This window comes from Hyperolius riggenbachi, chromosome 3 (assembly GCF_040937935.1).
Source record: "Hyperolius riggenbachi isolate aHypRig1 chromosome 3, aHypRig1.pri, whole genome shotgun sequence".
Taxonomy (NCBI): domain Eukaryota; kingdom Metazoa; phylum Chordata; class Amphibia; order Anura; family Hyperoliidae; genus Hyperolius; species Hyperolius riggenbachi.
In genome coordinates, this window is record NC_090648.1 from 386,170,267 (window position 1) to 386,187,393 (window position 17,127).

Consider the following 17,127-nt stretch of genomic DNA (forward strand, 5'->3'; position numbering starts at 1 on the left):
GACTGTGAGGGGTGGGGAGAGATTGACTGGATAAGAGGCAGAGCTACTGCGCATAGCTCTGCCTCTACCAGGAATCAAAATTCTGCAATTGCAGAATTTTGCCCCGGTATTTCTGGAGGGATAAATACCTCGTTCTGCCACGGGGATGTGGCGATTCAGCTGGTATCTTAATGCTGAAGATGACTGATTAATAAAAAGAGAAAAAAAACACTTCAGACTCTCTTTAAGTGTATTAGGAATGCATTTAGGATCCTTATAGCATGAGGGGAATGAATCTGTATTAAAAAATGTAAAAATTAAAACAGGATAGCAAAATTGGAAGCTTAAAAATAGATCACTAGAGATACTGGCTCTGATTCACAAAACTGCAATAGAATTGCCATGCACAGACAGTGCACAGCAATTTTACTGATGTTTATGTAAGTAACTTAACATACATTGCAACGTAGGGCAGCTTGCATTATGTACATTATGTCGTGTGCCTGTTACCAGTGTAACACATTTTGCAAATAATTTAACATGTGTTATAGAAGCAACACTCACATTGCCCTAATTATGCAAGAGTTGCACCATGTGCAGAATACACCTAACATCAATTGCAGGGGCGGACTGACCATTAGGGCACTCGGGCACGGACCGAGGGCCCGTGGTCAGGGGGGGCCCGCCACCCGCAAGAGAACCCTGAGCAGGAGGGGAGACAGCCAGTGAAGGAGGGCGATGGGCATAGCAGCGGAGAAGGGGGGAAGTTCCCCCCCCTTCTCTCACCTTGGGGCCCCCCTTCCTGGCTCTCCCCTCCGTAATCTGCAAAGTGCAAGCAGCTGGAAGCGGCTGACAGCGGGCGGAGATTTACCGCTGTTCAGCCATTGGAGGGATCGCTGATCTGTGTGCAGCTAGTGTGGGCTTGAGAAGCCCAGACTAGCGGCTCACAGATCAGCGCTCCCTCCGGTAGCTGAACAGCGGTAAGTTTCCGCCCGCTGTCAGCCGCTTCCAGCTGTTTGCACTTTGCAGATTACGGAGGGGAGAGCCAGGAAGGGGGGGCCCAAGGTGAGAGAAGGGGGGGGGAGGAACTTCCCCCCTTCTCCGCTGCTATGCAAATCGCCCTCCTTCACTGGCTGTCTCCCCTCCTGGAGACACCTACAAGCCTGGCTGCATATACTGGGGGCACTTACAGACCTGGCTATACTGGGGAGACCTATACACCTGGCTGCATATACTGGGGGCACCTATACACCTGGCTGCATATACTGGGGGCACCTATACACCTGGCTGCATATACTGGGGAGACCTATACCTGGCTACATATACTGGGGGCACCTATACACCTGGCTGCATATACTGGGGGCACCTATACACCTGGCTGCATATACTGGGGGCACCTATACACCTGGCTGCATATACTGGGGGCACCTATACACCTGGCTGCATATACTGGGGAGACCTATACACCTGGCTGCATATACTGGGGGCACCTATACACCTGGCTGCATATACTGGGGGCACCTATACACCTGGCTGCATATACTGGGGAGACCTATACACCTGGCTACATATACTGGGGGCCCCTATACACCTGGCTGCATATACTGGGGGCACCTATACACCTGGCTGCATATACTGGGGGCACCTATACACCTGGCAGCATATACTGGGGAGACCTATACACCTGGCTGCATATACTGGGGAGACCTATACACCTGGCTGCATATACTGGGGGCACCTATACACCTGGCTGCATATACTGGTGGCACCTATACACCTGGCTGCATATACTGGTGGCACTTATACACCTGACTACATATACTGGGGGCTCTTATAGACCTAGCTACATATACTGGGGGCACCTATAGACCTGGCTGTATATACTGGGGGCACCTATAGACCTGACTGCATATACTGGGGACACCTATAGACCTGGCTATATTGGGGACACCTATAGACCTGGCTATACTGGGGACACCTATAGACCTGGCTATACTGGGGACACCTATAGACCTGGCTATACTGGGGACACCTATACACCTGGCTACATATACTGGGGACACCTAAAGACCTGGCTATCTATACAGGAGACACCTATAGACCTGGCTATCTGTACTAGGGACACCTATAGGCCTGGCTACCTATTCTGGAGACACCTGTAGACCTGGCTACCTATACTGGGGAAACCTATAGACCTGGCTATCTTAACTGGGGACATCTATAGACCTGGCTATCTTAAATGGGGACATCTATAGACCTGGTTATCTATTCTGGGGACACCTGTAGATTAGGCTACTTATACTGGGGACACCTATAGACCTGGATACCTGCACTTGGAAAACCTATAGACCTGGATACTTCCACTGGGGATACCTTTTGACCTGGTTACCTATACTGGGGGCACCTATTTTGGGGGAACTGCTGCCAGATTAACTATTTTTGGGAAACTGCTGCTGCCAGATTAAGTGTACTTTGAGAAACAGCTGCCAGATTATGTGTATTTTTGGGGAACTGCTGCCAGATTGTGTATAATGGGGGAACTGCTGCTTCCAGATTCTGTGTATTTTGGGGGGACCACTGCTGCTACATGTATTTTTGGTGATCCGCTGCCAAATTATGTGTATTTGGGGGAACCGCAGCTGCCAGATAACGTCTATTTTGGGGGAACGACTGCCATATTATCTGTATTTTGGAGGAACCGCTGCCAAATTGCATGGATTTTTGGTGAAATGCTGTCAGATTACATGTATTTTGGGGGGAAACACTATGGCAGAGTTCAAACTTCCCCGGCAGACCTTTTACACCACTGCTAAGGTCATGTATATTTTGCCCCACCCATGACCACGCCCACATTCTGTTGCGTGACCACACCCATTTTTTGGCGCGCCGCGCTACGCACGGCCCAGGGGTTTTTGTCAGTGTACAATATAACATATTTACTGTTGGCAATAAATTATTATATCTTAGTCTGTAAAAATATAACGTGAAAGGTGGGAAACACACACTGGTATGGGGGCCCCATATTCTCCTATTGCCCGGGGGCCCCATGAGTTGTCAGTCCGCCCCTGATCAATTGTGTAAACACTTGTAAAACCTGTGCCATGCGCTGTCTGCGAACAGCAATTTTACAGTAGTTAAAAAGGGACTGTAGTAAAAATAACATACCGTATTTTTCGGTATATAAGACCCTCCAGCATATAAGACACACCTAGATTTAGAGGGCAAAAATCAGGAAAAATAAACAAAACCTAGGTGCGTCTATGGTGCAGGGGCGTCTTATGGACCTCTAACCCCCCCCAAAACTGTCTTTATCTAAGCTACACTGCCCATCTATACTAACACCTGATACACTGCACTTCACTTACCCCTGCTGCCCCCACCAACTACACCTTACTTCACTAACCCCTACTACCACCACCAACTACGCTACACTACACTACACTATACTACACTTCCCTCACTAACACCTACAGCCAACCCAAACTACACTACACTTCACTAACTAACCCCTCCAGTCAATACAAACTACACTTCACTATCACTAACTAACCCCTCCAGCCAACCCAAACTACACTATTGCAACGCTTGGCAGTGTATCCTCTACAGTCAGCGTGCAATGTACACTCTGACGTAAAGGAAACACGCACAAGACGCAAGCAAGGCATAAAACTATGAATCTCAGGGTATAGTGCGAATGCACTGGTGGAGGAGAGGACGGACTCCAGCAGGAAATGTGACGCACAGAGCAGGCGTAGCTCCGAGCAACCACACTGACACTTAACAAAGTTTGCTCAGCGCAAAAGCAGCATTGAGCGTTCTTAACCAGAACTCAGAGAGAAAAGGACAGGCAGACAGAATGAACGCTTGCTAATCTAGTTACTCCTCAGTGACAGCAAGCATTCAAAAACAGGACAGACTGGAATGAGGCAGCCACTTGCGACCGCAGCGATGGCTTACCTCGCAAGAACAGGACAGAAAGGATTCGCCATTCCTCCACAAGAGATGGCGCAATCCACAAGGCAAGACAAAGGCAGAGCAAGAAACAGGTACAGGAGATACACAAAAATACACAGTAATCCGCGTCGCAATATGGAAAATAACAAACGCGCTAGTATGCGTATATATTGGCAATGAACCAATATATGACGCAACACCAACTAAAATGCAATAATCCGCGTCGCAATATGGAAAATAACAAACGCGCTAGTATGCGTATATATTGGCAATGAACCAATATATGTCGCAAGACTAGCAAAATAACAAATCTAACTAAGATATGAATATACTGGCGAACCAATATACAGTATATGCACATATCAGGAACTAACTACGGTCCCGAAGGACACACATAAACAAGGACTGAGACAAACGGAATGAACGCTTGCTAATCAAGTCACTCCCTAGTGACAGCAAGCGTTCATACGTAGACAAACAGACAGGAGTGAGATAGTCAATAGCAACCGCAGCTATATGACTAATCTCCAGGAACAGGACTGGAAGGATTCACTGCTCCTCCGCCAGAGCAAGTGCAATCCACACGAGAAACACAAGAACCAGGAACAGAGGTCCAGAAGTAACAGCTTAGACACACTGAGACTGAAACTATGACGGACGGGGAGCACAGCAGGGAGCAACTCTTTATACTGTGGTCATCAAATGGGAGTGGACATGCAAATTCCCACACAGGTGAATGGTAATCAGGCCCAATAGAACTCAGAGAAATTCCCAGGCCAGATTCATGTGGACTACTGTCTCGATCAGAGTTTTCAGGAATCAGAACCGTATCAGGACATGTGGCACTACCGACACCATCTGGACACAGCACCACCAGGGGAACATCAGAGCACACTAACACACAGGGCACTTCTGGGCAACTTGACTCACAGAACATATCTGGGCACACTGGCACAAGAGCAACTTCAGGGCACGTTGGGGAACTGTGGACCCCTGAAACTGTCACAGCCAGACCAGGACCAGAACAGGGCAAGGAACCATCATGACCAGCAGTCTCAACCACTGGATTTTTACAAAGTGATTCTGAATCAGACTTAAAAGTCATTGACTCAACCAGAACCAAAGAAAAAAACATTTTCTAAGGCACCAACAGGACAAGACAATTTTTCAGGTATATACAGGGCCTCAGTGGCTTCCTCTGAACAAAACAGAGACTCATCACTGATCGACTGGAGCTCTAAATGAGCTGCCAAACAGGTAGGCATTTCAGCAATGCCCTCTGAAGTGGGCAACACTTCTGAGGTACTCGAGAGGCAGGAAAGGTACCCTGGAACCTTTGCCACACTGGACAGAGAATCAGAATTATCCATGATACAAGGCAAGACCTCAGGAGAATGATCAGAACTATCCATGTTACAGGGCAGGACTTCTGAAACATTCAGGGGACAGAGCTGGAGTTCCATGGGTGTCTCTGCAACAGACAGGGACTGAACTTTATCAACACAGGTTAACTCCACAGAAATGTTTGCTGAAGCGGGCAATGATTCTTTGGTTTCTGTTTCACGGAACAAAGAATCATGAGTACTTGCTAGGCTAGACTGCAATTCTAAAACGGCTGATAAACAGGTGAGTATTACTGCAATACCAACAGAAGTCAGGAGGACTTTTGAGTCCTCTGCTAAGAAATTAGTGCAGGGCAAGGCTAAGGAAGTGTTTATAGCTTCAGTATTAATGGAAAGTAACACTGAGTTATCCATGGTACAGGGTGAAATAACAGGAACATTCACTGGACAAGGCAAGGATTCAGAAACTTCAGTTTTACTGGAAAGAAACACTGAGTTATCCATGGTACAGGGCGAAATCACAGGAACATTTACTGAACAAGACAAGGACTCAGGAGCCTCAGTTTCGCATAGCAGGAGCCCTGAATCATTCACTGAATCAGCCAAAAGTGCTGAAGCAGGAGGATCAGAACGCAAAATTTGCGAATCTGAAGTCAAGTTTAATTGTGAAGCTGAAAAGCTCAGATACAGGGGGTCTGAGGTCACCAGACTTGCTGAGCCTCAGGAACTGAAGAACTGGAAGAATCTCCTACTGACAGTGTGCTTCCCCAGGTATTAGCAGATTGAAGCGCATGTAGTTGATTCAAAATCATTTTCCACACGTCAATCAACAGAATCACAAAGTCATACATACATTCACCAGTTTTTATTAAAGTATAAGCAGACTCAATGCATGTATTCAAAACTGCTTCACTCTTAGCAATGTAATAATCACAAAACGACTTCCAATCACACTCCAATTCATAGACCAGAGCTTCAATCTCCCATTTCTCAAAGGCAGATAAAACTATGCGACCTGCATGAAAGGAATTGCAGCTCAGCTGCAACAGGCAATGTTTGAACTCACAAGAGCATCTCAAGCTGCCATGAACTGCAGAGCTATTGCAGATGGAATCAACACTTAAAATGAGTGCACGAAAAGCTATGCAAGCAAATGTATGTAAAGAAATCAGAACTGCTTGGCTGCAGTACAACTGCAGCCAGCAGTACAGGCTGCAAAAGCGATCATGACAACTACACTTCACTAACTAACCCCTGCTGCATCTCACGTGATCCTGTCACCGCGATCCTCCCCTCCTTCATCTGACTGTCATCATCCGAGGGTTACAGCAGCCAACATCTGAGGGTCCCATTAGCTGTCATCCGAGGGTCAAGCAATCCCATCCAAAATTACCGCTCTTAAGTGTCCCAACCGCCGGCTTCTTTTCACTGCAGTCTTGTATGCAGACTGCAGCCTCGCGGTGATCACGCGCTGCCGCCCCCCCCCCTCCCCCGACTTCCTCCATAGTTACGGCGTCCTCTTCTTAGTTACAGTGCCCCCTTCTGTGTGACGAGCGGCGCACGTGATAGTAAGGTGCTGTGGACTGATGAAACTAAAATTGAGTTTTTTGGCCATGACAAGGGGCGTTATGCATGGAGGAAAATGAACACAGCATTCCAAGAAAAACACCTTCTACCTAAAGTAAAATATGGTGGTGAGTCCATCATGCTGTGGGGCTGTGGGGCCAGTGGAGGGACTGGGAATCTTGTCAAAGTTGAGGGACGCATGGATTCCACTCAGTATCAGCAGATTCTGGAGACCAATGTCCAGGATTCAGTGACAAATCCGAAGCTGTGCTGGGGCTGGATCTTTCAACAAGATAGTGACCCTAAACACTGCTCAAAATCCAAGGCATCCATGCAGATGAGCAAGTAGAATGTTCTGGAACGGCCATCTCTGTCCGCAGACCTTAATATAATTGAAAATCTGTGATGTGAGTTAAAGAGAGCCGTCCATGCTCGGAAGCCATCAAAACTGAATGAGCTAGAGATGTTTTGTAAAGAGGAATGGTCCAAAATACCTTCACCCAGAATCCAGACTCTCATTGGAACCTACAGGAAGCGTTTAGAGGCTGTAATTTCTGCAAAGGGAAGATCTACTAAATATTGATTTCATTTATTTTTAGTAGTGCCCAAATGTATGCACCTGCCTTATTTAAACAATTATTGCACATTTTCTGTAAATCCAATAAACTTACCCGTATATACTCGCATATAAGCCGACCCGCATATAAGCCGACCCCCCAACTTTTCCCTAAAAAAACAGGGAAAAATGATTGACCCCCATATAAGCCGGGGGTAGGAAATGCTGGATTGGTGCAGCCCCCCAGTGTGTCCCAGTATAGCTAGTATAGTGCCCAGTATAGGTAGGTAGTGTCCAGTATAGCTAGTATAGTGCCCAGTATAGCTAGTAAAGTGCCCAGTATAGTGCCCAGTATAGCCAGTATAGTGCCCAGTATAGCGCCCAGTATGGGTAGGTAGTGCCTCAGTTTAGCTAGTATAGTGCCCCAGTATGGCTAGTAAAGTGCCCAGTTTAGCCAGTATAGAGCCCTGTTTAGTTAGTATAGTGCCCAGTTTAGCTAGTATAGTGCCCAGTTTAGCCAGTATAGTGCCCAGTTTAGCTAGTATAGTGCCCATTTTAGCTAGTATAGTGCCCAGTTTAGCCAGTATAGTGCCCAGTTTAGCTAGTATAGTGCCCAGTTTAGCTAGTATAGTGCCCCAGTATGGCTAGTAAAGTGCCCAGTTTAGCCAGTATAGTGCCCAGTTTAGCCAGTATAGTGCTCAGTTTAGCTAGTATAGTGCCCAGTTTAGCCAGTATAGTGCCCAGTTTAGCTAGTATAGTGCCCAGTTTAGCTAGTATAGTGCCCCAGTATGGCTAGTAAAATGCCCAGTTTAGCCAGTATAGTGCCCAGTTTAGCCAGTATAGTGCCCAGTTTAGCTAATATAGTGCCCAGTTTAGCTAGTATAGTGCCCCAGTATGGCTAGTAAAGTGCCCAGTTTAGCCAGTATAGTGCCCAGTTTAGCCAGTATAGTGCCCAGTTTAGCCAGTATAGTGCCCAGTTTAGCTAGTATAGTGCCCAGTTTAGCTAGTATAGTTCCCCAGTATGGCTAGTAAAGTGCCCAGTTTAGCCAGTATAGTGCCCAGTTTAGCCAGTATAGTGCCCAGATTAGCCAGTATAGTGCCCAGATTAGCTAGTATAGTGCCCAGTTTAGCTAGTATAGTGCCCAGTTTAGCCAGTATAGTGCCCAGCATAGGTAGGTAGTGCTCCCCCCCAGCTCCCCGCTCCCCCCGCGGCCGCCGCTGCTATTACCTGCTTAGGCAGCGGCCGCTTCCTAATCCGCGTTCCCCTTCTGAAACTTTTTCAGAGTGTATCACAGCAGCGCGCCCGGCGCTGCTGCTGTGACGATGCAGGGGGCAGGAAAGAGCGCGGCTCCCTATAGCGGCGATCTGTATCGCCGTTACCAAGGGAACCGCTCTTTCCTGCCCCCTGCATCGTCACAGCAGCAGAGCCGGGCGCGCTGCTGTGATACACTCTGAGAAAGTTTCAGAAGGGGAACGCGGATTAGGAAGCAGCCGCTGCCTAAGCAGGTAATAGCAGCAGCGGCCGCGGGGGAAGCGGGGAGGGGGGGGAGTGGGGAGGGGGGGGAGAGCGGGGCGCGGCCCACACACCACCCACCACTAGCCCACCAGGGAAGACTCGCATACAAGCCGACCCCCCAACTTTTGACCCCCTTTTTGGGGGTCAAAAATTCGGCTTGTATGCGAGTATATACGGTAATTGATTTTGACTTTCTGCCTACCGCCTGCACCAACCTCTGCCTGGATTTGACTACTTTCTGCCTGCCGCCTGCACTGACCTCTGCCTGGATTTTGACTACTTTCTGCCTGCCTTATTTGTACAGTTTCACAATTTTTTAAGTTTATTCATAAATTTAATTAATTCAACAATTTTGTGTTCCAGTCTTTTATTTATATGCAGAATGTCTACCAGGCTTTTATTCTGATATATGGGCAGCACAGTGGCATAGTGGTTAGCGCTCTCGTCTTGCAGCGCTGGGTCCCTGGCTTGAATCCCAGCCAGGTAAACATCTGCAAGGAGTGTGTATGTTCTCCCCGTGTCTGGGTGTGTTTCCTCAGGGCACTCCGGTTTCCTCCCACATTTCAAAAACATACAGATAAGTTAATTGGCTTCCTCCTAAATTGGCACAAACTACAATACATACACTAGACGATACATATATAGACACATGACTGTGGTAGGGACTAGATTGTGAGCTCCTCTTAGGGACAGTTAGTGACAAGACAATATACTCTGTACAGGGCTGCGTAATATGTTGACGCTATATAAATACTATAATAATAATATTTTGGTGAGTTATTATGACTTAAGAATTGGAGGCCTGAAATTATTGAAAAAAATGTACCGCTTTTGACTCATAATTCCAGACAGAAATGCACCACCAGGGAGGTTAAGTGAGCCAAGGACATTGAGTCAAAGAAAAAAGTTATAAAAACATTTAAATTCAGAACAGGGAACTCTGCTCCAGCAATGCTAACAGGTTTTTCATACATGATCTCCATGATTCAGTAGAAATGCCACTGTGAATCTCATGTGTGTATGTTCACATGTATTTAAAATGTTTACATTTTTCATGACAATGGTCCTTCATCAGTCCTTAGCCATGTTACACTGGCATTTCTACTTAAAGTGGTCTGAAACTCTGACATAACATTCAATAAAAATGTGTTTTCCTACTTTTTATTACTCATTCAGTTATCATATTTGCTTTTGCGCACACCTAATATTGTCTGTTTACAAATTACAAGTTTTCAAAGTGTCGTTTTTCTTGCCCTGAAAGCTGGCATTGCATTTTATTCTTTTTCTAATATAACTGCTTTTTTATTATATATTAAAATCTTCTAATGAGCTATTCTGAACACTGTGTGTGCCTGAAGCAGAGACAGTTTCTCAGAGAGGGCCTGATTCACAAAGCGGTGCAAACTTTTTCGCGGACTTTTGCACGCGCAATTTGCTGCGATTCGCGGAAAATTGCGCGCGCAAAAGTCCGCGATTGCGCGAATCGCGGCACTTTGCGCGCGCAAAAGTCCGCGAAAAAGTTTGCACCGCTTTGTGAATCAGGCCCAGAGTGTTTGTTTTCATTCTAGTGTTGATACATTTGTGTTTAACAAGTAAAAAAATATACTGTTATCTCCAGTTTGGATGCGGATTTGAAGCTGAATAGCAGGAGAAAGTGCTTTGATTAACCATTTCAGTGATGCTCTGCTAGAATTTGTTTCTGGGATAGTAGCTTTCAAGCTGTGAGAAATCTTTTAGAACAAAGTAGAAATGCTAGCTTTCAGAGCACTTTAACAATGGATGTGTCTAAAAAAACATACAGATAAGTTGATTGGCCCTAGACTACGATACATACACTACACGATACATACAGAGACATATGACTATGGCAGGGATTAGATTGTTAGCCCCTCTGAGGGACAGTTAAGTGACCAGACAATATACTCTGTACAGCGCTGCAGAAGGTGTTGGCACTATATAAATACTTTACAAAGGGTGGAGGTAGTTTTCTGGCCTCTCTTTGGAAGACATCCCCTCCCCCATACCAAAAGGCACGTAAGCTGGATGAAGTAAAAGGGGAAAGCGTTATCCCTTTTTACAAGTAGCCTTTATACCTTAGTGCTATCTATGTTGGTTTGCATTTGCAACAGGATGTCACATTGTGTTTTCTTTTTGTTTTTTGTTTTTTTTAACTGTCAGACCGAAGTTCAGTGTAATATAGGGTAACGTCCTCTGCAGTGGCTAAGTTAATTAAAGGGGCACTACAGCGAAAAACTGTAACATTTAAAATATGTGCATATACAAATAAGAAGTACGTTTCTTCCAGAGTAAAAGTAGCCATAAATTACTTTTCTCCTGTAATGCTGTCACTTACAGTAGGCAGTAGAAATTTGTCAGAAGTGACAGGTTTTGGACTAGTCCATCTCTTCATTGAGGATTCTCAGCAAGGCTTTTAAATTATTTATAAAGATATTCCCTAAAAAGGATTTAAACAATGATGCTGGCCAGCTTCCCTGCTCCCTACACAGTTTTTTGTCAGTTGGGCAGAGCAACTGCCATTCACTAAGTGCTTTTGAAAAAAAATATATCTCTAAATATATCCCTGAGAATACACTATAAAGAGATGGACTAGTCCAAAACCTGTCATTTCTGTCAGATTTCTACAACCTACTGTAAATGTCAGCAACATAGGAGAAAAGTAATTTATGGCTCATATTACTCTGGAAAAAATGGCACTTCTTATTTTCTTATTTGTATATGCACATATTTTAAATTTTACAGTTTTTCGCTGTAGTGCCCCTTTAAGCTTAAACTATTGCACCAGATAAAGTACGGTGCTTCTCATCTATTAACATGCAAAAAGTGAATCATGTCAGAACTAAGAACATTGCTTTGCTGTCTTAATGCATCAACTGCTAAGTTTGTTAAAGCAACAAACATACTAAACCTACTTATCATTGTGTTTGTCATAGGATGGGACATTTCTAGTCAGAGATTGCTCTCAGCACTCAGTCTCACAACCTTATGTTCTTATGGTTTTATACAAAGATAAAGTCTACAATGTACGGATTCGCTTTCATCAAGATACTGAAGTATATCTTCTAGGCTCAGGAGGACAAGAGGTATGACAAGCATGATTATGCTTTGTTGTTATCCTTAGTTGTTTCTGTTAAATTGGGATGGTCAATGAGATAAATAAATAATTCTGAGTTGATGCAGGATTCTGAAAATTTTGTATGCAAATGTATGCAGCTTGACAGTGGGCCAATCAATTCCTACCAAGGTGGAATTCAATTTGTCCATTTTCAAGCTTAAATACAAAATTTGGATAATCCAACATCAACTCTACAATTAATTACATCTTATATTCTATATACAGTATATTATATATATATACCATTCACAGGCCAATTTTTTTTTTCTAGCTTTTTAGACCTTTTGTTTTATCTGCAATGACATCATAAGCACTTGTTCTCACAGACTTCTAAAGTTAAAATATTCCAGTTCTTCAGTTAAAGCACATGACTGATCAAGCATTTGGGCCATGTTCACAGTGGCTGTTATGTACCCTGTGATAGCAGGAACGCAACACAATGGAACGGGACAGCGACGCAGCATGCTATGCTTGCATTGCGTTGGGTACAGTGAAGCATACAGTTAATGAAAAGTATGCTTCAACTTTACTGTTAATGCATGCATGTAGTGGTAACGCACTACACGCATGCTGTGCGTTGCAATGCTGTAATCAGTTATACTGCAATGCACCCGCTGCACTGTGAAGGACGCAGTGCAGACTATTATGCCGCACCACAACACACCACAGTGAACGTGGCCTTAGGGTCAACCACAGATAATTCCAGCTCCAGTACTAATGCCATGTTACACACATGCTTATTTTTGTTACGACTTAACCTCCTCGCCATTCAGATTTTCTGGATTTCTGTGCAAAAAGAGTTTCAGTTAAGGCCCGGTTCACACTGCTATTTTATGAGCCAAACGGATCCGGTCTCCGCTTCACTGGATCGGGAGGGCTCTGTGCACACTGCCAAATGCAAAGTGAAAACGGATCTGATCAGCGATCAATCAGATCGGTTTTCACTCAGTTTTCCAGCAAATACATACCTAATGCTCTTTTGAGGCCGGCTGTAGAGGCTTCCTCTTCTTCCGCTGTGACTACACAGCGCGTCATGTGACTAGAAGGAAGACGGAAGACTCTACCGCTGGCTTCAAAGGAGCATTAGGTGTGTATTCTACCATCGCTCACCCACCCAACCGGCTGCTGCACCCTCCCTCACGCTCCTGCTGCTCAGGTTCGCATCTCCAGTCCCCACATCCCCCCACGCCTTGTGGAACATCCGTTTCTTCACTAATGTGAAGAAACATTCTGTTCCCCATTACCCCCAATCACAAGCACTTTTTTTCCGTTCCGTTCCGCTGGGCAGAACAGTCTGAAAAATTAGGGCCTGCAGCATTTTTTTGGTCCGTGGAGTGGAACGTATGCCACAGATCCGTACCAACAGACGCATGTGAACAGTCCAATAGGTTAACATTGGATCCTTTCACATCCGTTCCATTTGTACAGTATACGTTATGCTTCAGGTCCGCAAAAAAACACAGATGTGAACCGGGCCTAATTTTCATAACCTTTTTTCCTGTAACTTACCAAAACGTGTCAAGCAAGTGTCTAGTATACATTTTGAGTGTAATAAAAGCTTGAAACATAAAATCAAATCAAAACTAAATTTCTTTCCAAAATAGGTTTGACCAGTATAGGTAGCCAGGTTTAGGTGTTCCCCAGTATAGGAAGCCAGGTACAGGTGTGGCAAGTATAGGTAGCCAGGTTTAGGTGTTCCCATGTATAGGTTAGCATATGTGTCCCCCTCCCCCCTCTGAGCGTTTTTACTTACCATGCGTCTCTTAATCGCTGCACCCCACTGCACAGCTTGGGTCTTCTCCTGCGGATGATTGGGACCCTTCTTCAAACAGAAGGGTCAGCACCACCATAAGTAATTAATGCTCTTTTAATGCAGTGGCAGCAATTACAGACTGCTGTTTCAGGCTAGCATGTGAAACAGCAGTCTGTAATTGCTGCCACTGCATTAAAAGAACATTAATTACTTATGGTGGTGCTGACCCTTCTGTTTGAAGAATCTGTGAGTGCACCCCTGGAGGTGCTGGGGTAGGGGTCGAGCACGCCACATTATCCATTGGGTGCTCCTTCACTGCTATAGATGTCGATGATTGGGACCCGGCATCATGACATTGATTGTGTTATGACGCCGGGTCCCTATCCTTCACACGGAAAAGACCCAAGCTGTTCGATGTGGTGCTGGGATCGCTGTAGAGAGGCACGGTAAGTAAAAGCACTGGGGTTGGGGGTGGGGGGGTACATATGCTAACCTATACAGGGGACAATTATAGGTCAGGAAACCTCCTGGGCGGGCATACCTGTAATGGTGATGGGCATACTGCTTTCATCTTCTTTTTCCTGCCCGTCACCATTACAGGCTAAATGCCAGGGAAGTTAAAGTAAATCTGAAACCAGATTTAAAATAAAAAAAAGATACTTACCTAAGGAAAAGCGAAGCTCTGGATCCTAATGAGCCTTCGGTCCCTGTGTTCCAGCACTGTATCCCCGGTTCAAATCTCCCATTGCGGGAGACTTCGGAAGTTGTCGGGAGCCCGAGTGCTCCCAAAGAGAGGTGGCTCTGTACTGCGAGTGTGCGAGACGCTATGCTCTACTGAAACTTCTGAAACCTCGGGCAGTGACAGAGAGCAGTCTCCGACTGACCGGTCCGAGACTGCTAACGGTGGAGCCAGCACAGGAACGATGCGACCAAACAGGAAGGCTCTAGCAGGGGTCCCCAACCTTTTTCAGCTCGGGGACCACTATCCAGACCAAACCTTTCCCTTGGGCCCGGTCGTGGGGGGCTGGAGGGTTCCAGTTTTCGGGGGGGGGGGGGGGGAGGAGTATGTGGTATCTAGGAAGTATAGCTGCCCCAGTATAGCCAGTATAGATGCCCCAGTATAGCTGCTCCAGTATAGCCAGTAAATCTGCCCCAGTATAGCCAGTATAGCTGCCCCACTATAGTTAGTATATCTGCCCCAGTATAGCCAGTATAGCTGCCCCAGTATAGCCAGTATAGATGTCCCAGGATAGATGCCCCAGTATAGATGCCCAAGTATAGATGCCCCAGTATAGTTTAGTTTTTGGATAGGTGAGAGAGATTGCCTTCCTATAAACATTAGTGTTTTGCTATGTCTATATACATTCCATCCTTGTAAATATGATTGTGATGTCAGTCAGCATGTTTTGTAAATGAAAAAACTTTTTATAAACATTGTTTGTAGCAATAAAAAAAAGTGTAGTTTGCAAGTTCCTCTATAGAAACTTGCTTCTAATGGTACAATGGTTAATTTGCATATATTCCGCAGTAATGCCCTCGGAGACATCTCAAGCTCACTCCAACCTGAAAAGCAAATTCTTTCTGTTTTAACAAAGGAAACTTTTGTTTTTCTTAACATCTTAGTAAGGGGGCTTTTAGGACCATTGTAGTCCTTTACACACTCCAATGAGTTCTGGGTCACCATGAGCTTGCTGGTTAGTCTGTACCTCTCGGTGTTACAAGCCCTACTGCATAGAGCCAAATGAATCCATGCCATGCACTGATGAGGATCAAACAATCCGAAACAGTCTGTATCCATGTTGGATTATTATGGCTCTGTACAAATTAACAAGCTGACACATCATTGCATTCAAGCGGTTCTGGAGGTGTGTTTAGCTTCTAAGGGTACAATGGTTAATTTGCATATATTCAGCAGTGATGCCCTGGGAGACATCTCAAGCTCACTCCAACCTGAATTATCGCAAATTCTTTCTGTTTTAAGAAAGCAAACTTTTGTTTTTCTCTATAGAAATAGATGTGCATAGGATTTGTTTTTGCATTTCCACACCCACTGTGTTGCAGTGACCTGCACCCAGCTCAGTTGCTGCAGCATGATAGGCAGCCGCCAAGCTGGGGGCAGCAACACAGTGGGGGTGGCCACTGAGCTTTTATATTGCCGTTCAAATGCTGAAGGTACATTCAGGTACTGTAAACATACTAATAACAGCATAAAAAAACCACTGGAGGTACTCCAAGTATTTTCACTTTAAGACATTCCTTCTTTCACAAGTCCATGGCATTTGGAGATGTCTGCCTGAGTTTCCTCTGACAGACTCCAGTATCCTACAAAAACCTTTTGAAACTAACAAATTGGCCATTGACACCATTACATCCTGGTCCAAATACTCAATTCTTTATTGCACAATTTTCCTCAACATACAAGAGGCTCCTCAAAGGAACCAATACACAGATATAAATAAAAACCTTTTTCTGTGCAGAAATAGAGTAAAAAGTTGAAAACTAGGAGCCAACCCACATTACCCGTATAGGTTATCAATCTAGGCTTGTGTGCATGGAGTCCATCAATCAACTTGATCATACTGCTCCATGCACCCAAGCCCAGTCTGCCTAGCTGTCACACATACAGTAGGATGACAAGGCGTCCACTTTTGCCCGGACAGGTCCACTTTTTCTGGCCTGTCCGGGGCGTCCTGGCGGGTTTTAGAAATGTCCGGGTAGTGAAGAGCCGTTTGGGAGCCGAACGAGGCGGCTCTTTAAAGGGAGCTGAGCGGCCAAGCCAGAAGAGCCGATGCTTTCTAAAGAGCTGAAATTCCCATCACTAGACTGAGTCTACTAGACAGAGACTCAGTCTAGTGATGGGAATTCCGTCTCTTTAAGCATCGGCTCTTCTGGCTCGGCCGCTTGGCTCCCTTTAAAGAGCCGGCTCGTTCGGCTCCCAAACGGCTCTTCACTACCCGGACATTTCTAAAACCCGCCAGGACGCCCTGGACAGGTCAGAAAAAGTGGACCTGTCACGGGCAAAAGAGGACGCCTTGTCAGATTATGTGGTATCTAGGAAGTATAGCTGTCCCAGTATAGCCAGTATAAATGCCCCAGTATAGCTGCCCCAGTATAGCCAGTAAATCTTCCCCAGTACAGCCAGTATATCTGCCCCAGTATAGCCAGTATAGCTGCCCCACTATAGTTAGTATATCTGCCCCAGTATAGCCAGTATAGCTGCCCCACTATAGTTAGTATATCTGCCCCAGTATAGCCAGTATAGCTGCCCCAGTATAGCCAGTATAGCTGCCCCAGTATAGCCAGTATAGATGCCCCAGTATAGCCAGT

The 17,127-nt window shown here is 45.5% G+C and overlaps 1 protein-coding gene across 3 annotated transcripts in view; it reads left to right on the top strand.

Annotated features, from left to right (window-relative positions):
* The window catches only part of LCP2 (lymphocyte cytosolic protein 2), a 537,761-nt gene that overhangs the window by 509,506 nt on the left and 11,128 nt on the right, over nucleotides 1-17,127 (top strand). For all 3 annotated transcript variants that reach the window (XM_068277396.1, XM_068277395.1, XM_068277394.1), the window contains exon 20: nucleotides 11,866-12,015. In XM_068277396.1, coding sequence (XP_068133497.1) covers nucleotides 11,866-12,015 — 150 coding nt within the window. The remainder of the gene's footprint in view (nucleotides 1-11,865; nucleotides 12,016-17,127) is intronic.